The sequence below is a fragment of the Mauremys reevesii genome, linkage group 2 (assembly GCF_016161935.1).
Source record: "Mauremys reevesii isolate NIE-2019 linkage group 2, ASM1616193v1, whole genome shotgun sequence".
Classification (NCBI taxonomy): domain Eukaryota; kingdom Metazoa; phylum Chordata; order Testudines; family Geoemydidae; genus Mauremys; species Mauremys reevesii.
The window spans coordinates 91,885,560-91,907,143 of NC_052624.1; the positions used below are offsets into that span (position 1 = coordinate 91,885,560).

Consider the following 21,584-nt stretch of genomic DNA (forward strand, 5'->3'; position numbering starts at 1 on the left):
TTCTTGCTAACCCCTAGTAGTCAGTGGTCGGTTTATATCCAGAACCGTTAGGCTTATATTTCTTATAAATGTTATCCTATTTAATATAACTCAAGATACTCTGTTTATATATTATATGTATGTTTAATCCTTTTTACAATCCTACCAAGCCCTTTGCTTCAGTAATATATTGCAGCAGAGAGTTCCCCAGGTTAGTTATGCATTCTGGAAAAAGCCTATGATGCTAATTAATTGTATTGAATGACTGTTTGCTCTTGTATTTGGTAACAAAGATACAAGATAAGGTTTTCTTTTCTCCCACACTCTATTATTATTAATACACATTTATACAGTGTAAAACCACCTTTGTAAAACAACATGCTTGCCACTGTGGCCCCCCTAATCAGGAGGGCCTTAGGAAAAGAGAATCTCAGCTTTAACTAAGCAAAAGTAAGCTTATAGTCCCTTTCCTTCTGAAGATAGCCTTGACAGTTTAACAGATGCAAACCACTGTAGACTGATTGCTAGAGTTGAGAGCTTGATATTGATTTTCCTAAAGATCCACAAGTTATTTATAGTCTTTTCATAGCCACCCTGAGTTGGGTTTTGGGGTTTGGAAAAACCATGAGTCAAGATGTTCATTCACCTCAGCCTCATTGACTTCAATGGAGCTATGACAGTTTACACCAGCTGAGGATCTGCCTCTAGCCACAGGTATCATTGAGAGACCACAAATTGGTTCACAGATGTAGGGAAAGCAGTACTGCCCAGACTACCACTGATGGTTCTAGGACCACTACTAGCCCCCTCTATTGAGAACTGAGTGTGACTTCTGACCACAGGAATGATAGTTTAATAATGAGAAGCAACATAGTCTAGTGGATTTAGCAAGGGAACAATCCCAGCTCTGACACTGGTTCCCTCTGGGGATTTGGTCAAGCCACTATGGGCAACACTTGCATGTCCATAGGGGTTCTCTACAGATTCAAGCATTGCAGTGATTATGCTTGGTTTATATTTTCAAGCTTTTTTCCCACAGACATAGAGGCTATTTTTTCTTAATACAGCTTGTTCTCGATTGCTTCAACTTGTCCTTAAATCTCTTCTGGGCCTTAGGAAAATCTTTAAATAGGGAATCATGAACTTCCAAAGAAGTCTACGTGCATCAATTTTGCATTGCACTTCAGGAATATTAGCACTCAGGTGAATTAATTTTTATACATACACTTGCACTTATCCAATACCTTCTATCGGAGGATCTCAATGCACTTAAATCAACATCAATACATTGGACAATTACTGTGAAAATCTCATCTTGCACACAGTCAAATCTTTTCTTTACAACTGCATCCACTGTCATAATTAAATCCCAAAGCCTCATGCATAATTCTGGCATGGATCAGGCCCCAAGGCCGACCAATGAAGCTCTATTTGCTGATGGTCTAACTGAATCAATAGAATGCTGTTTAGTGTGGCTAGTTTCTCCTTTGACTTATTTTAAAGTTATTGTCCCAGTTTATTGGATGTTTGCTGAGAAACTTCTCTCTTCAGCACATAAAAGAGCTATAAACAAATAGTCTTTGACTCTAGCGTATGTGCAAAGTGCCTCAAGTGGAACGTGACCAGGATTCATCATCGAATCTGGTACACTAGTTGGATCATTAGCTTCCCCAGCTTGGGTTGGGCATAGATGGAGTCCCCATGAACGCTGATCCATGCCCCCCAAACAAACAGTAGGAACTAGAGACAAACTAATGCACATCCTTCTCCTAGCAAGGCTCTCTGGCCTGCCCTTCTAACAATTTCTGATCTTGATCACCCCAGCTCAGGGCATGGCTACACTTGCAAATTTGCAGCGCTGCAGCAGGGTGTGAAAACACACCCTCTCCGGCGCTGCAAATTGCGGCGCTGCAAAGCGCCAGTGTGGTCAAAGCCCCAGCGCTGGGAGCGCGGCTCCCAGCGCTGTACGTTATTCCCCACAGGGAGGTGGAGTACGGACAACGCTGGGAAAGCTCTCTCCCAGCGCTGGCGCTTTGACTACACTTAGCGCTTCAAAGCGCTGCTTGAAGTGCAAGTGTAGCCATAGCCTCAGTTGTATACAGTGTATAGCAGAAGTTCGCAAACTGTGGTCCACAGACCACCAGTGGTCCACGAGCTCCATTCAGGAAGGTCTGCGGATAGTTCCCTCTAAGGTGCGTGCCTGGGTAGTCACACATGAGAGAATGAAGGGCCACCCACCTAATCAGTGGAGCTGAGCAGGCATGGCTCCACTACTTAGGTGCCTGGATCCTGGAGAAGATGCACATGTAAGGTGAGGTGGTGGCCTGGGGGACCTAGGGGGTAGGTGGGAGGGGACAGTGGGGTGAGAAGAGGGGGTGGGGGGAATTTGGGACATGCAGGGCTGTGGCTGCCGGAGAAAGAGGCCACTTTCCCCAGGTCTAGGGCTGTGGCTGCCAGGGAGAGATGGCCCTCCTTCCCAGCATCAGCTCTGTGGCTGCTGTGGTGGGGGAGAGACACTCCTCTTTCCCAGCCCCAGCTCGGGGGCTGCCATGGGGGGAGGGAGGAGGGGAGAGGGAGAGATGCCCCTCCTTCCCAGCCCCTGTTTGGGAGCTCCTGCGGCCGGGGAGAGGGGGCACATCCATCACATTAGAAAGGTAAGACTATGAATATTAAAATATGAGTTGTATGCTTTTATTTGTAGAACAAAAAAAGTTAATTATAAAGGTTTTTTTTTTAATATAGCACTTTTATCCAAAGCACTTTACAATAGTAAGCTAACGTACAAACAACATTTGGAAAGATCATTAAGTGGTCTGCCGAGACGCTCAGCAATTTTCAAGTGGTCCGTGAAAAACAAAGTTTGAGAACCACTGGTTGAATAGCATATTAAATAGCTTTGCTGAAAACATATTTTTCTCTACTGCTATAACCATTAGCATCTAAAATACCTCTTAATCTATCAAAAAAAGCAGTTCCAATAAGTATCACTATAGGAACCAAATTCTACAACTATATCTAGCTTCCTTGTAGTTATCATGTGAGACAGTGACTTCTCTCTCTCTCTCTCTCTCTCTGCAAAAATCTGTTCAGCTAATAATGTTTTACAAGTCTAATTTTAGAATCCTATCTCCACATCTTTCTTCAACAGTATTCATGGTAAAAGTTATAACTGTACATCATCTAAATTCAGTTTTGACATTTTTCTCCCCTTTTCAAATCTTGTATTGAGGAGCTGTTCACACATTGTTACTGTTCTCTCCAAGATACCACAGAAGTCATGCACAGCAGAAGACAAAAAATCCAGTTACACAAGAATTACATTTTCTAACCATATGTCTATTCCAAACAGTCCTTTTAAAAGGAAAACTATAGTAAATTCATAATTAAAACCTTGAACAATTACATGATCTCACACACACACACACAAATTCAAAGTCATTTTTAAATGCCTGCTCAATACTTTTTATAATGAACACTAATGCTTTGCACCTTTATAGTCTCCCCAAAGATACAGTACTTCACAAATACCAGTGAATTAAGCTCCACAGCATCCTTGTGAAATAGGAAAGTACTGTTAATCCCATTGTACTGGTGGAAATGGAGGCACTGGGTCATACAGGACATCTGTGACATTGAGAAAGAGAGCTCAGATTTCTGGATTCTTGATGATGTGCTTTAGGCATAATTTCCATTGGATGGGACTCTATACCATGAAAGCTTTAATGTGTGGTAAAAGCAGGAGACCAAAAACTGTTTTCAAGTACACTTCAGTGTGCACTGAAATATTTTATCTGAGTATAGCATTGTTCTAAAATGAGATCTACTGTACATTTTCTTTTACCTTTTCTATTTCTTCTAAACGTGTTCAGGTTTTTTTAAACTGAGGACCCAATCCCACTCCCTTTGAAGTCAATGGAAAAATTCCTATTGACTTTCTTGGTGTAAAATGGGGTTTTAAGAGGGTTAAATAGCATAAATGCAGAGTTAGTAGCTCAAGGAAGTGGAACAGCCACTAGGCTGTAAGGATAAACTGGGTGTTAATTGGTTGGCAAATACAACTTACCAGGGAGCTCAGAAGGGATGATAGGGTATTAGTGAGTAGTTTCATGGTAGAACAGGGATACATGTAGGAAAACAAATGTTTCAATACACACTGAAACTTACCTGGCAACAATTTTGGCTCCTGCTGTTTCTGTCCATTGAAGTGTGGAGTGAGTTTCCTTTAGTCCTTCTCTGTGTGAATTTCTGCCCATTTTTATAAGTAATATTTTAAAATGATAGTTATGTGTCAAACAAGATGAAATGATTCTGGAATTAAAACACACACACACACACACACACGAGTTTTCCTTTATAATATAAATTCTGAAGTACAAAGTGTTTTGTTGTTGTTGTGTTTTTTACGGACAATAATCCCCAGTGCTCAGCGATCTATGAAGATTTAGATAAGTGCTTTACAAAGGAGGTAAATATCACTTTTCTATTTTTCAGTTTCATACATGGTATGTCTACACAGCCTGCGGCAGCAAGCCTCCCAGTTCAGATCAACAGAGTTAGGCTAGTGAAGCTCGTGCTATAGTGCTAAAAATAGCTGGTTAGACATTATTTTGAAGTTGGGGCTCAGTCTGGAGCTCAGGCTCTGACACCTAGGGGAGGGGGTGGGCTTGAGTGCCTGAATTCCAGCTGAAATTACAATGAATACACAGGTTTCAGAGTGGTAGCCGTGTTAGTGTGCATCAGCAAAAACAATGAGGAGTCCTTGTGGCACCTTAGAGATTAACACATTTATTTGGGCATACGCTTTTGTGGGCTAAAACCCACATCATCAGATGCATGGAGTGGAAAATATAGTAGGAAGATATATATACAGAGTACATGTACACCCCCATCTTTTCATGTACTCTGTATATATATCTTCCTACTGTATTTTCCACTCTATGCATCTCATGAAGTGGGTTTTAGCCCATGAAAGCTTATGCCCAAATAAACGTGTTAGTCTCTAAGGTGCCACAAATGCCTACACAGCTATTTTTAGTGCAGTAGCATGATCCTGAGCCTGGCAGCCCAGGCTGGGAGGCTCACTGCTGTGAGCTCCATAGAGGAACCTACAAGGAACTTGCATATAGTATGAAACTGAACCATTTGTGACAGCTGTGTCAGCAATGGGCGCAGGTGTGAACTGATACTAAATGTGGTTCAACTGCAAATGTAGATAAGGACAAACCATGGTCTTTTTTCAGCAACTGAGATTAAATCCCTGATTCAATGGACAAAGAAATCAGGGGTGAAATCCTGGCTTTGTTGAAGTCAATGACAAAGCTCCCATTGACTTCAATGAGTCCAGGATTTCACCCTAGGTCTGCTGACTCTTAAACTTTGTCTATACTGCCATCTTACCCACAAGGGTAGCTGCATCAAGTGAAACTGGGGTATGATACATTGGCGCAAACTATGTCTATACAAGGGGTATACACTGATGCAGCTACATCTGAGGCTAAAATTCTAGTGTAAATGTAACTTTATTCCCATTTCCCAACCATTCTTGCACCATTACATTTAAATCATCTCCATTGTCTGAGAAGATAGGCAACAAGGAGGAAGCATTAACAGCTCAACAGTGGCAGCAGCTGAATTAACAATGAAGTGCCAAAACTATTTAAAACATCTTAATTACACTGAGCCAAATTATTACAACTGTAGGGCCAGATCCTGACCTATTAAAGAAAATTGCAGGAAAAAAACATTGACTTTGGTGGAAGCAGGGTCAAGGCCCTACTACCCAAAATTAAATATACCAGTAATACATGCAAGCATCTTACAACAACATGCAAGCATCATGGTAATCAATAACACTACAAATTATTGTAATATAACAAAAAAGTAAATAAATAACGATTTGATATATCCAGTTAAAGCAATTACACCACAAAGCTCAACGGTCAGCATTTATTATTTATATTGTCGTAGCTCCTAAGAGTTCCAGTCATTGACCTGGTCCCCATTGTGCTAGGTACTGTACAAACACAGACCAAAAAACCAGTCCCTGGCCCGATGAGCTTACAATCTAAGTATAAGACAAGAGACAACAAATGGATATAGACAGACAGGGGAGTACAGGGAAATAATGAAGCAATAATGATAATGAGCCAGCCTGTTGTAATGTAAATGTGAATAAATATTTTTCAGTTATACTACATAACTCATTGAAATACCGCTGAATACATGGATATTTATGTATTTTATATATGTCTTATGAAATGTTATCATAGTTTTACTCATTATATTGATTTAGAGATGGGAACTGCTAATAACAAGGGCTCCATTATGAAAACTGTTCATAGATGTCATAGGGCTTTTGTATTAGGCTATTCCAAGGCCAGTCAATGGGACGCATCTGTTGACAAGATACAGTGCACAGCTCTTTCGGAATATTTATTTCTTTTTTAAACTATTTTTATAAAGGGGTTCTGAAATTCTAAGCATAGAGATGAACAGTATTCAACAGGAAATAGGAGAAATGGAGTCTACCCTCATATTGACACCTACTTCGTGGTGCAGATAAAGGTTATGAAAAGTAGCTACTGACCATCATGTTCATAAGTAAGATATTGTATGTATCTTCCAGGAACGGTATGACTAACTCAATCATGTTAAAAAAATACAAGAGGAAAAATAGCAAAAGGTGCTCGGGCAAAATCCTTCAGTCCTGTATCGGGATTCAACAGGAGTTAAGGACTGTAGAATTTAGCCCAAAAGAGTCCAAGAGTCTGCACAAATCTATTGTCCAGGTCCTTCAGTCAGATCATGGCAGCCATTTGGAGCCCTGGTCACATCATATTTCACTTCTACTATGCCATCTAAAGGAAAACGCCAACTGGTAATGGCTAGGTAGAAGGCCTGCTGGAATTGCTGGGAATGGGGTGTGCTGATATTTAATCTTCTGTGTATTTTATTTTAAATTACAGTAATACCGAGCAATTAAGTTGTGCACATAGCTTATTTATGGAACCACTTGTTCTTTTCTGTTACTCTTATCATCCCCTCTAGTGTTTAACACACTCACTCATCGGGTCTGGAGGACCCGATCCAGCAATGAGCTCCATGTTGGTGGATCTTCTGAACCTGTATGAAGTGCTTTACAGGACTTTGGGGCCTATTCCAAAGCTCACTGAAGTGAATGGAAAGGCTCCCATTGACTTCGATGGGCTTTGGCTTGGGACTTCAGACTGTCAGTTCTTTGGGTCAGAGATGTGCCTTCCTATATGTTTGTACAAAGGGGCCCTAATTCTGACTGGGGCTTTTGGTCACTAGATCAGTAGAAACAGCAAGACAAACAATATTTCTTGGTATGTGATTGTTTTCACTGCATTAATAAACATTTTTACTCAGAAAGCTACAATAAAAACCAGATTAAAAGGAATAGCTGCTATAGAAGTTCAAAGTATTAATTGTTATTAGATATAGAGAGTCTATAATATGAGGCAAGAGAAGTCATCTAACTTATAACCGGGAACTATACCAACCTTGCTGCTAAATGGACTTTCCCCCTTTACTTTCTTCCTACATTTTAAGATTAGTTGCAACTGTAAATTTAGTACATCTGTTTGCTTTTTCACCATAGGGGTTTATTTTATTTTATGTTGGAGACCAAAATACAATTTTGTTTCTTGTCCATTATAAAAGGAAAGTTTGAACTGTAACTGCAGGTGACATGATATAAGTACAAGAGGAGCATATAAATAGTGTAGTGAATCAAAAGTCATTGTAAATCTTTGCCAGAGTTTCTAAAATAACTGTCAAAGATAATGAACTGGGGTGTTTACAACAGGAATCAAACCAGATAAATGTTGTTTGGTGCCTAAAAGATAAGACTGAAATGAGGGGAGGGGGGAGTTGGGATTAATATCAAATGATGCAGCAATATGCAGTTAAACTAGAATAGTTCAGACAGATGGCCAGAATTATGTGATGTAAGTCAACTGCAGTGAGAGCAGTCATAGTGTTGATGTCAGAAACTGGATGAATATTGTTCATAATTATAATTTCAAATATTTTTTTTGTTTGTAATTTAAAGACGACACACAAAGAGTGGCGCAGAATAGACAGGAGTGGTGGAGCCTGGTTCATGACCTAAGTGACATCTGGTGGCGCAGGAAACATTGAGATTCAGAATTTGCTTTGCACTATGTTTTGTCTGTTGAGAGCACAGCAACAATGGCATGAAGATTACATTGGTCATTGATCAAAGATGAGGTGAAAAATGTATGTCTCTATATTCATAATAGGTAAGTATCTCTCTTTGGTGTTTAGTAAAATCCTAACATTTTCATGTAATATCAAAATAAATCAGACTATAGAATTTATGACTATGCTAGAACATTTGTCATTGGAGCAAGATATTAGGAATGGTCATTTATTAGTCCTAAGAGATTCTATGCATAATGCCAAATGGAGCGAGATAAGACAGCACTGGACAAGATTTGACATAACTCCAAACTAGACAATAGCCACAGAAATTTCCCCAAAGGATGTAAATAGAGTTCATTACATTGTTTTTTGTCCTTGTTTCTTTCCTATTTAACTTAGCTATCTTGAGTTATGCAAGACTCAGAGAGACTTTGTAATGGACAGTTTTAATTTGCGTATAGGGTTTGATCCAAAGCCCATTGAAGTCAATGGAAACACACATTCTGACCTCTATGAGTTATGGTTCAAGCCCACTGTTGACTCAAGTGTTAAACAGCATGTAGATGAGGATACACAATGCATGAAGCTAAGCATAGCTAGTAGTGTGTACCACAGTTCTGGGCAACTGCACCTGTATTTCTCCTCAGTAGTCCAGTAAGGGCACCCACTCTCAGCTTCCAGCTCCCAGCTGTTGCCTCTCTTGGGTGGAGACCCAAATCTCTCTCGCTTCTGACTGGGGTATTTCCAGGCAGGACAATTCTCTTGCCTTCACTGTGTTATTCACAGCACAAACAGTCCTCCTATATAGACCTGCTTGCTTTCTCTTCAGTGACTGATAACAGAGGGAGTACTACTGCTATAAGTTATCATACTGTTCTTTCAAAGCAAATCTACTTTATTCTTAAGGTAAACCATTACAGAGAAAACAATAAAAGAACCTACAGTTCATACATGCGGTTTTTTTGTGATCACAAATTCATCATAGCTTCAGCTCTCAACAAGCACCCAGTTGTTGTATGAGGCCTCAGTAGGCCAAGTCCTTCCTATCCTCTGCTAAGGATTGGGGCCTTCCATGGCCCAAGGGTCCTGTCCTTTTTCTGGGTCAGAAAGCAGTCCCTGAGCCAGCCTAAACTCAAGGCTTTTTGTTCAAAAATCTTTCCTTTGTTGGTCTCTGAAGAATCCAGTTTGAACTAGTACATGCCTGTCTCCTCAAGGGGGTGGCTTCAAAGGTTTGATAAAAGGAAGAAGTACATTAACATTCCCCCTCCCTACTAGAGGAGGTACATACAAAGCCACAATAACACATAAATAATTACATTTTTCATACATTGTACCCCAGAGATATTAACCCTAATTTAATAAACTTTATTGAGTTATATTAAATCTTATCTTAATTCCATAAGGTTCGTTCAGGATATGACAGGATATTGTCGATTGATAACTATTAGTATGAATGTATTTAATATATATATAGTACAGTGGCTGCCAACACATTTCCAACTTTTGTATCTCACAAATGATTATTTCAAAACTGATGCACTTGAATCAGAGATTGAGAATGGTCAGTTACCAGTTAATCCAGTGAGAAAACAGATCTGCCATCAACCCACTGTACATAGCCATGGTTGCACAGTTCCATCATTTATATTTGCTTAGTCTTTGGAGGAACCTTACACAACCAGGGATTATCAGAACATTAGAAAAAACTATTCCAACTGTTAGCTCAAAGATCAGAACCCAAATAAAAGGTGGAGAAAACACTTCCCAGGGGGAAAAAAATCTATAATTCAATAAACTATATTAGTGGCACTTCCTATCAAGGGTATGTTGATAGTTTATAATAAGTTTCAATAAATAATTAATAGATATAAGCAGAGCTGTGTGGAGGATGGAAGTTCCATTTAGCAAAGGATTTTGAGTTTAAAAATATGTCTTTGTTCTGAATTGGAACGAAAAGCAAAAATGTATAATGATGGGGAAAAAATTCAATTCAAATTGATCAAAATGTTTTATTTATAGGTTTATTGTTTCATTTTGCACATTATAATATAGAATACAAAATAAAATTCAAAACAAACATTGGCTTCAAAACAAAAGAAATTTCATTTCATTTTTGTCGTTGTTGGAACTCTCCCTTCCCCTCCCCATTTCATTGTGAAAATAAATTCTGGCAAAATTGGTCCAATTTCATGAAGCATTTTTCCTTCACCACAACTAGATATTCTGACTGAATGGTGTTCTAAACCAGTGGTTCTAAAACTTTTTTTTTCCATGGACCACTTGAAAATTGCTGAGGGCCTCAGTGGACCACTTAATGAGCTTTCCAAATGTTGTTATTGTTAGCTAACTATTGTGAAGCGCTTTGGATAAAAGCACTATATAAAAAAAACCCACCTTAATAATTAACTTTTTTTGTTCTACAAATAAAAGCACACAACTCCTATTTTAATATCCATAGTCTTACCTTTCTAATGCAATGGATGTGCCCTTTCTGAATCGCTGCGGCAGCCCCTGAGCTGGGTTAGGAACGGGGAGGGTCTCACCCTCACCACAGCAGCCACAGAGCTGAAGCTGGGAAGGAAGGCAGTCTCTCCCCGGCAGCCACAGCCCTGGAACTGGAGAAAGTCACCTATTTCTCTGGCCACTGCAGCCCTGCATGTTCCAAATTCCTCCCACCCCCTCTTCTCACCCCACTGCCCCCTCCCATCTACCCCCTATTCCCCCCAAGGCCACCACCTCACCTCACCTATGCATCTTGTCCAGGCACCTAATTAGTGGAGCCATGCCTACATGGCTCCATTAATTAGGTGGGTGGCCCTTCATTCTCTCGTGTGCGGCCAACCAGGAGCACACCTTAGAGGGAACTGTCTACAGACCACCTGAATGGAGCTCACAGACTACTGCTGGCGAGACCCTCTGTTCTAAATTATTATAGCTACATTAGCAAATGGTGGTATGGATGGTTTCCAGCCACCTATTGACCTGTTGGACTCTATAGCAACTGAATAACCATTTATTAAAATATCTATTGATTGTTTATTAATTCTTTATAAACTATTGGTGAGTGTGTCCTTTATAGAAAGTGTGGCCTTATATTGCATTATAGACGTTTTAAAAACAATAAAACTCTTGTTGTAGGAGACATTGAAAAGTGTTACATTTCAGCAAGTTCTCAGAGTTGCTTGTGGTACGAAATAATGTATTGGAATGCAAAGCTCCTGGAAATCCCTCCAGTGAAACACTGCATGTTATTTTCAGAAGCTGCCTCAGTCTGCAGTTATTGTTAGGATAGGAAAGAGATTGTTTCACTTAGAATTCCCACTGCCAACTAACTAACAAAACAAACAGAGAGAATTACTTCTGTCAGCAACATTCAAGCTCAACCACACTACTAGCAAAATGGCATTTACAACAAAATAAGAACATAACTAAAATCTCATTGAAGAGTTTTGGTGACACTGTATCCCATTATTAGAATCTTGCAGCAGTTCTCTGTTGCCAGAAACCCCAAATGGAGTTTCCTTGTATTGCATCACTGAATAACAACAACTGAAGCCTGCACTACACGCAGATATGTACTGATGTAATTATGTCAGGAGTGTGGGAGTTTTACTGAAATAGTTATACGAGTACAACCCTTAATATGTATGCAATTAAACCAATATAAAGGTGCCTAATACCTGTGTAGTTTATTCCCCTTCCCATGTGAGAATAAGCTATTTTTAAAAGTGCCTTTATTTTACTATAACTGCATCCACACTAGAAGGCTGTTATAGTGATACAAATTTTATGTGTAGACAAGCCTAAAGCTTTTTGTGTTTAATTGCAGGCTTGTTACAATGTCTGATGCCACTCTGGTACCACCACAAACTCTGCAAAATCAATCAGCCATCTTAGAAACAAGCTGAGATCTTTCTATTTGCACATCTCCCCAGTGGAAAAAGACCTGGTCGCCAAGTTTTCCCACTCAATGACACCCAGGCTACTTCATTGTCTTGAAATTGTTCCCTCGGTGACACCTGTGCAACACCACTCCCATCTGTGGGTTTGCACAGGTGTAGTGTTGGGAATTGAGTCAACAATTCTGTTGCTGATGCACACAAATCTAGCTCACTCTCTTAGCAGCACTTGCTCTGCAGGTTTATCTGTCTACATTTTTATGCTGTATCCATCAGTGTGGTAAAAGCAGACAAAAAACCTTATTTTTGTCTAAAAAATAAGCAGATATGAGCAAAAGCACACAGGGGGCAGATCTATTGAATAAGAAAGTATCATTTTTCCAGTCACTTTTCAGAGCTGAACAGCAATGTCCAGCGCTGCCTTGCCTAGCTGCTGTCGTCTCACAGCCATGTGTGGGTTGCAGCAAGTCTGACTCAGTTTCCCGCCAACAATCATTCAGTTCTGTGCCTGGTTTTCTACCTTCTGAGAACGGTGACCCCAGCAAAGGTTTGACAGTCCCATGACCTCTTTCTTCTGAAGTCTTTACTGTCCCCTCTCCTGTAGGAAAAACCAGGCCCACCCCTCCTCTGGGTTCCAGCCCAAGGACCCCTGTATGAACCAGTTCCTCCCAATCCCTTGCTTCTCCTGTAGGCTTTTCCCAGACTCATATTCTAATTCTCCCACTTCCTAGGCGGCGTCTTACCATTGCTGAAGGAGTCACCTCTTTGTGGTCTCTCTGGCAGCCCTACCTGTCCTCTGTTCCGCAGCTTTTTTCATTCTCTCAGCTGTTACAAGTCCAGCCAGTACGTCCCTTGGCCCGCGCCGCTTCCAGCAGCTCCCATTGGGCTGGAGCAGCTAACCGTGGCCGCTGCGAGCCGCGATTGGCTGAACCTGTGGATGGGGCAGGTAAACAAACCATCCCGGCCCTCCAGCAGATTTCCCTGCACAAGCGGCATCCCAAGTTTGGGAAACACTGCACTATAACATTTATGTTGGTAAAATAAAATGCAGTAAATACCACTCTGACTTTCAGATCCAACCTAGATTAGTTTTGTAGTTGTCTTTTGTACATTCAGCATGCTTAACAAATGTTGTCAATGTATTATAAACACAAGCTCTCTTCCCAGCCCACTGGTTGGAATAATCCTTTCCATAATAGTAGTACCTATATGCTCGCAATTTAGATCAGTACTCTACTGTGCTAGACCTAGTAAAAGACAGTTCTTGTTCCAAGGAGTTTATATTCAGTGCAGACCAGACAGAAAAAGGAAGTATTTTTTCCCCCATTTAATAGATGGTCACAGATTTGCCCAAGGTCACACAGGAAGTGTGGCAGATCTGCATTTACTGCAAAACCATTCCTGTCCTGCTACTCTAGGAATGGTAAGGTGTCACAAAGTGGAAGATTACATATAGTCTAGTAGGTAGATCAGCTAGGAAAGGTACTGAGGATAATAGCTAATTATCTGCAAAATCAGTAAATAAACAAATGTCTTTAATGGGGGAGGAGGGAAGAGAGAGAAACTATGAAAATGTATCCAAGAAAGGAACTAGTTACTTTAGATTATTTCCTTTACCTAAACTCATTTTGTAACACCACTAGATTTGCCTTTCTAAATCCACAGTATTAGTATAACTATGTAACACTGAAATTAAGCACATGGGACCATTTAAAAACAAATATCTACCCAATTTAAAGGGCATTACAGCACCTGGGGTTATAAACTCTTGATATAAAGAGTATCTAAAATCCCGTGTATCTCTGTTGGGTTTTTTTAAATATGATTTGGAAGTAGATCTTAGTTTAACAACAATGGGTTTACTATTTCCTAGAATGATAGAAGAAATTCATAAAATGTTTGCAGTGAATGCTATAAATGACCACACTGCAGAGCTATTAAAGTAACTTTGTGCACTGAATGAATATAGGCAGTTAGAGACAATCACAGCCGCTCAAAAGGAAAACTAAAATCCAGTGGATTTTATACTAGTCTTCCAACTATCAAGGGTCTCACCTGGAGTGAAATCCTGGCCTCCCTGAAGTCAGTGGCAAAACTCTCAGTGATTTCAGTGAAGCCAGGATTTCAGCACAAATTTCTGTGGCACCCATACTGCAAACACTCTTACCTTTAAACACATGAATGGTCCCACTGAAGTCAGTGTTTGGTGGATTATAGCCTAGAGCTGTGTCTATGCCCGGGAAATCTGGGGAAAAATTTCCATATACTGTATTCAAAGCTCTCATGGCTTCCGGTGGCTTTATGGCTTCATTGATGTGGTGTGAAAAGTATTGAAACTTTGGATGCAGCAGTGCTAGTACACTCGTGCAGCTGCAGAGGTGCTAACACCAGCAGGGATTTTCTGTGAAATTTCCTAGTGTAGACAAGACCTTTAACTCCTCTGTAATCACTGGTGGCTTCTTACACTACATAACAGTTGGCAAGCACAGAGGGCAGCTCACATGCCAGGCAAGCCATTCATCACGCATTTCTCCAGGTCACCATAACTTCATTTGTTTTTAAACATGAAAATGAATCGTAGGGTGGAGTCTTCACGTTAGTGAGCGAAGCAAGTTCTGTGCTTTTATGAAGGTCTAAAAGAGCTGCATAAGAGCTTGTTTAAATCTTAAAGTTAATCATGTTCGAGGCAGCATCTGATTGCTGGCACAAAGCAAATGCACAACAGCCTGGTCTACACACAGTTTACTAGCACACCCTTGTGGGCTGGGGCATTTCTACTGAACTAGTTATACCAGTGCATTTCCAATTGTGGGTGCAGTTAAACCAGTATAAAGGAGAATTATACAGTATTGCCAACTCAAAAAACATACATCAGCCCCCCCAATCATGAGATTGACCCCCCCAGTCACAATTGAAAAAAAAAAGATTATGTTGTGGGCTTTTTGGTCTGTCTTTTGGTTTTTGAACTCCCCTGCCCATCCCCACTGTGCGTAACAATTAGTGCTGCCCATTCTCCCAAAAGTTTTGGGTCAGGTAATTTTGGCCCCACTCCAGGAGTTCTCAACCCCATCTTCCCTCCCCCTGTCCAGCAACTAATTCTGTCCCCAATCTCCAAATCACTCCTGTCCCCATTCCTCATCATTCCAGCCCCTGCCCCACAATCAGTTCAGCCCCCCCAGACTCCATCTCCATTGGTTCAGTGCCCTCAAGCTGCTCCAACCCCCCTCAGTTCAGCCCCCCAGCCTCACCTCTACTCCTCCTGGGCTCTTCACCCTGCTCCCAGGCCTGGCGGGGTAGGAGGGCTGCAGCAGGTTCCTCTCTCCACCTTCCAGAGTTTTTTGTCTCATGGTGAGACAGGCTCCAGCCCCAGGCAGAGGCTGTCACTTGTGGAAAAAAATTGCAAGAGCATGTTTCAAACAGTAAAACTTTTCTACATGGACAAGGCCTATAATTTCTTTCTTACCACCTTCTTCTGGCCAACCTGAAGCATATTCTCACCAGTAACTGCACACCGCACCATAGTAACTCTAGCTCAGGAACCAATCTATGCAACGAACCCTGATGCCAACTCTGCCCACATATCTACACCAGCTACACCATCACAGGACCTAACCAGATCAGCCACACCATCACTGGTTCATTCACCTGCACGTCCACCAATGTAATATACGCCATCATATGCCAGCAATGCCCCACTGCTATGTACATCGGCCAAACTGGACAGTCTCTACAGAAAAGGATAAATGGACACAAATCAGATATTAGGAATGGCAATATACAAAAACCTGTAGGAGAACACTTCAACCTCCCTGGCCACACTATAGCAGATCTTAAGGTGGCCATCCTGCAGCAAAAAAACTTCAGGACCAGACTCCAAAGAGAAACTGCTGAGCTTCGGTTCATCTGCAAATTTGACACCATCAGCTCAGGATTAAACAAAGACTGTGAATGGCTTGCCTACTACAGAACCAGTTTCAACTGCTAGAACAGGGCCTCATCCTCTATACTTGGGCACCATCACACACCTCATCACCTCCTGCTCCAAGTGCAAGGTGCATTTCTTTGACCTCGCCTTCTCTAATAAACTTATAGCAGGGTGTGTGTTTATGTATATGTAGATATAATTTTTTTTTAAATCCCCACAAGACAAACTACTGCATACACTTCTCCCTTGGGGAGAGGATAAGAGAAAACACACAACAGATATTAGTCATATTGCTTAATGCCGTTCTGGAAGGTGTTCAATACTAACGTGGTGTAAAAACCTATATAGACTAGAATGACACCACACACACATTTCCTGGCTCACAGTCACTCATCCAAAGAAAGATCACTCCACCAGGTCCCCAATTTTGTCTCTCTCTGTTCAGCTTAAGTGGCAACCTTTTTCTGCCCTGGTCTCCTGTGTGAAGTCAACTCACGGATTAGTTCCCTGTTTGCCAGAAATCAGCCTTTATACACCTGGAAGTTGTTGCTAATATTTTCCACCATCGTGTAGTAGCAATGGTGGCAACAATTAGTGTGTAAGGATGGAGCACTTGAGGCTGCTGGCATTCCAAACTCCATTTCATGCAGCCTTGGACTGAACAGGATTACATGATGTAGGATTTAAAGTGCAGCCAGTCACCTGGCCCCCTTTTTATGGTGTTGCTACCACTTATGTAGCTGAACAGGTGGTAACAATGGTGGGAAATGTGAGCAAAAATGTATTGTTTTAGACACAGCTAAAATGTGTTAGCTCTGCAAACCTAGACCAAATTCCAACTCGGGGACATTATGTAACATTTATACATTTCCTACCTAAAACATCTAGTTTTAATGGGGAAAAAAAATCTTTCATTTGATCTTGTTAAAAAAATATCCAAGGTTGGTTTGTGTTGCTGGTATAGACTAAATGCTTTTCCTCACAGTATAACAAGCTTAAAATTTCACTTAAAATACCACAACTGATCAAAAAATCTAGAAACTAAGAACTATTGGTGGTATGTTTATTTGCTTTCAGCAGCCAAAATGTTTCTTCCATCTACAGAGCTGGGATGATTGTAATTGTACTGCACTGGAAATTTGGCCTCCCCACAAAACATGGAGGACGCTGGAGGTTAGCAGAATCTTTGCTTTACAGAAACAAATCTGATAAATGAGTGAAACTTGGATCATCGATTCATTGTGTTTTTAAAATGCAGAGACTGTCTGCTAATATATGAATGCTTTGGAAAAAAGCATACACAATACCGTAATGGCTTTGGCTAAAGTGTGGCAAAATAGCCTGAATTCACATGAGCAGGCTCGACAAAATATCTGTGCAGACATTTTTACAGCCACCTTCTCCCCAACACAGGATCCCACAAACCACAATACTGGAACTGAACAAAATGTAGATGACATCATTATTATTATTATATTACAGAGAACAGAATCCCATTGTATCAGGCATTGTACAAATACACTGTCTGTGCCCTGAAGAGCTTAATAGTTTAATAGCCAATAAAGACAAATGGCTAACGCTTTTGAATAGTCTGAGTGGACTTCAGCATGTGCTAAAGTGGTTGAGTTGAACCCTAATCTCCACACAGGCTTTACCTCAACCATCTTAGAATTTGTTAGTTAACACAAGTTCACTAACAGGTTCTAACAACATGCCTTTTGCACTAATTTAGAGCCCTTGGTTTCCAGATTGCTCTGCCCACCGGATGTGCCTCTCTGCTACTAAATCTCACCTTAAACCTCAGGCTAGAAACCTGCATGGGAAAGCAAGTCTGCTGGGATTACACCCGGAAGGAGGCAGAGGGGGAATCATCATGGAGGCAGAGTGGAACAAAGCAGAGAGATGGACTGGCCACAGTGGTCAGGGAGGCAGAGAGCATCAGCTACAATGGTTGGAGGACTAAAATGAGGATTGGAAACCAAGCACACGCAGGGTTACTGTTACTTAGAGATGTACACTAAAAGCTAGCGACTATATTTGAAAATAACATTTTATGTTACTTTGTCTCACAAACATGCAAATAAAATTCCATTCCCTTCTGACCTAGTCCTTTTCCATTTGGCAAACCCATTACTTTGGCAGAAGTAACACTGAGTGGAAAAAATAGAGAGGTTCATTTATTTCTCTGATGTACTTGGGGGTTGGTCCTGCTTTGAGCAGGGGGTTGGACTAGATGGATGACCTCCTGAGGTCCCTTCCAACCCTGATATGCTATGATTCTCTGTCTGTGCATTGCTATTGGACACCAGTGCTAAATATGTATGAGTACGGGGCCCATCTGTCTGTTAGCAAACTCCTGAGCATGCTACTCATTGTTTCGCCTTTGTATGTAGCAGGAGTTCACCACTACAAAACACTAGGGAGTGTTCTGGTAGGCAGGGCACATCTTATCATTGCAGTATTTCAGTGAACACGTCAGAAATTTATTCTTGGCAAGAGAGGTGCATTAAAAATAATAGGAGAATCTGGCAGGTTATATTAATTCAAATGCAAGTCAGAATTGGGGCAGAGACAAGTTTGCGGCATAATAAATATGTTATTAATGAACAAACACCTGCCCAAAAGCAGCCTTTCCTACTGTCAACTGCTAGGAAGAAGGGGAATTGCACTTTTCAGTAGAGCACAGTCTCTGGAACCTGGTGCAGTGGCACTTCCCCGTTGTGAGGAGATTGCTGTGTGGTTAATAGATAATGGTCATCAGATGACACTCAAGAACATGTAGCCTAGTTTCTGAATTTTGTGCAATCAATAAAACTTCCCACTGTGCACTGCAAAGGGCTTCCGCTGTGTGGCTCCTGATATCAACTCTTCATACCCATCATTCAAATCAACCTTTGCTGAAGTTAAAGCTATCCCTCTGCCTCTAGGCAGATAGGAAAGAAAGGGAGCTTCATTCTTTTTCTCTTCTTGCCTCCCACAACTTGCTCTCCTTTCTCTGTGCCTGCTATCAAATATGGCAACGCTGCCTCTTGTTCCCACCCAACCTCATGGCCCCTTCCCACCTTAGAAGACTTGTCCACATTTGAAAATGTATGTCATGTTTAAACGCCATTGGAGCCTTCGAGTCAATTGAGCTGATGTTGAGCAGGCTTCGCAGTCAGCGTACACAAGGACAGATAATACAGTAGAACATCAGAGTTACGAACACCTCGGGAATGGAGGTTGTTCGCAACTCTGAATAAAACGTTATGGTTGTTCTTTTAAAAGTTTTCAACTGAACATTGGCTTAATACAGCTTTGCAGAAGAAAAATACTGCTTAATTTAAATGAAACAAGCATAGAAACATTTTCCTTACCTTGCCAAATCTTTTTAGTAGTTTATGTTTAACCCAATACTGTACTGTATTTGCTTTTTTTGGTCTCTGCTGTTGCCTGATTGAATACTTCCGGTTCCACATGAGGTGTGTGGTTGACCGGTCGGTTCATAATTCTGGTGTTTGTAACTCTGAGATTCTACTGTATTCTTCTCACATCAGCTAATGGAATAAATCCTCCTTGGACCATAGGTTAACCAAGAGTAGGATCCTGCCAGTCATTCCAACCTTTCCATTCATTCCAACACGCCTCTACTGTTAGCAACTATTCCAAGCTATGTGAAATTACCCAAAGTCTGGCACATTACAGGCTCTTGCTGCTCCATCACTGAACTGGTCAGAAACAATCAGCAGCAGAGGCTGCTGGATGTAGTGGGAGATAGCAGTGCAGAAAGTATTTTCTTAACCTATGTGACTATGTTCCTCGTCAATTGCTCAGACAGAAACTGACCAGATTCTGGTCCATTTAATTGGTGTCCAGAATGCTACAGGAAGCAGCACTGAAACAGACTAGAATCTGGTAATTTTAAACTCTACTGCTGTCTGAACTTTTGAGGAATGTTTCCCATGTCTTCCTGGTGGAGTGAGTGGATTTTTCAAGTCATGTATGCAGACAGATGGTAGGGGAGGGGGGATTTGTTTTTTGTAGCTAAGGCACTTAGATTGTAACTTCCATGGGGCAGGGACCATCTGTTTGTTGTTTGTACAGCACCTAGCACCAGAGGCCATGACTGGGGTTCCTAGGCGCTACAGTACAAACAAGCAAGCAATAATAATGAGACTGGGAATCAGGATATCTGGATTCAGTTCCTGGCTTTGCCACTTATTTGCTGTGTGAAGTTGGGCAAGCCATTTAATCTCTCCGTGCCTCAGTTCCCCATCTGTAAAACTGGAATATTTTTTCCCCTCAGCCTGTGTTTAGGAGTTGCTGTAGTACAAATAACAAAAACGTATAGTAAAACCCCATTTTTCCATACTCCTTTAAACCATGTTTTCCTGTTATCCAAATTGAGGTGGTATTGTCATCACCTATCCAATAATTCCCTGAATTTCAGGAATCCCATTTTTCTGTATGTGTTGATGTCTTAAACTTTTCAGATTCGTCTTCAGTATAATTTAACTTTGTATTATAGCAACAGGAAACAAGCATTGACTTAAACAGCAAAAAACAAAACAAAACACCCCCCCCAGCATCTAAGAATTTATCTTGTGCCAAAAAAGAAAGAAAAAAAAATCTTTCATGCCAATAGTCCATGGGAGTTACAAAAAGCAAGAGATGCAAAGAATAAGAAAAGTTGGGGCAAAATCTCTAATTATAATGGCTTGCTCCACAAATGTTATATTACCCCCTTTATAAATTTAAATTCTACTGGAAGTAGATTAATTGATTTAGATCCTGCATTCAGGAAATATCTGCCTCAATAAAGCATATTTAGGGTAGATACAGGCTGTGAGGATATGTGCATTATTTATAACTGTTCAGTGAAAAGCCATGCTGAACAGGGCCCTGGAAGGATCCAAGCCAAAGCTGTGGGGTAAAACAGAAAGAGGGACAAGGGTAGGGATAACCCTGTGTTCCTTATTCCATTCAAGTTCCATGTTCAGTGTGAGGAATAGTCACACTGAAAACAGTGAGTTAGGTACCTAAATGCCTATGGGGATCTGGGCCTCTCTACCATTGTCACATGACACAGGGACATAGCTCCCTACCTTCAAATCTGCCAATAGGTGACATAATCCACTGAAGCATCTGACAAATGACAAATACGGAACACCTGTGTTATGTTGAATGTTGCATCATAGTGGACAGAATAAAATGGATTTTTAACATAAAACTTCTTTTTAAAAAAATGTTGTCTCACTCTGTCAATCAAATATTCCAGCTTTTTAAACAGAAAGCTGGAAAAAACAAATTCCATTCTGTGCACCCATAAGGGCCCTCTCAACATACGTCACCAGCAGAACTCGGACCACAGACCTTCAGTTTTCCAGCACAGACCTCCACCCCTTCTGCTAAAGGAGTAACTGTTGTTCTTTAGCTGGACCAGCTGTAAAGGATGATGCTCCACACTTCACCAATGTGTAACCACAATTTAATATACAGTGTTAAAATATTGGGGGGGGGGGAGAGAGGAAAATCAGGATTGGCAGGTTCTATTCCTTGCCTTGGGAAGGGAATGTCATGGACAATAAAATGTCCAGTGTTTATGTTTGTTTAAA

At 40.9% G+C, this 21,584-nt stretch overlaps 1 protein-coding gene across 2 annotated transcripts in view; it reads right to left on the reverse strand.

Moving 5' to 3' along the window:
* The window catches only part of AMPH (amphiphysin), a 212,523-nt gene extending 197,080 nt beyond the window's left edge, over positions 1 to 15,443 (reverse strand). For both annotated transcript variants that reach the window (XM_039524651.1, XM_039524650.1), the window contains exon 1: positions 15,314 to 15,443. In XM_039524651.1, coding sequence (XP_039380585.1) covers positions 15,314 to 15,412 — 99 coding nt within the window. In that variant the 5' untranslated portion in view covers positions 15,413 to 15,443. The remainder of the gene's footprint in view (positions 1 to 15,313) is intronic.
* Positions 15,444 to 21,584: the final 6,141 nt, after the last annotated feature.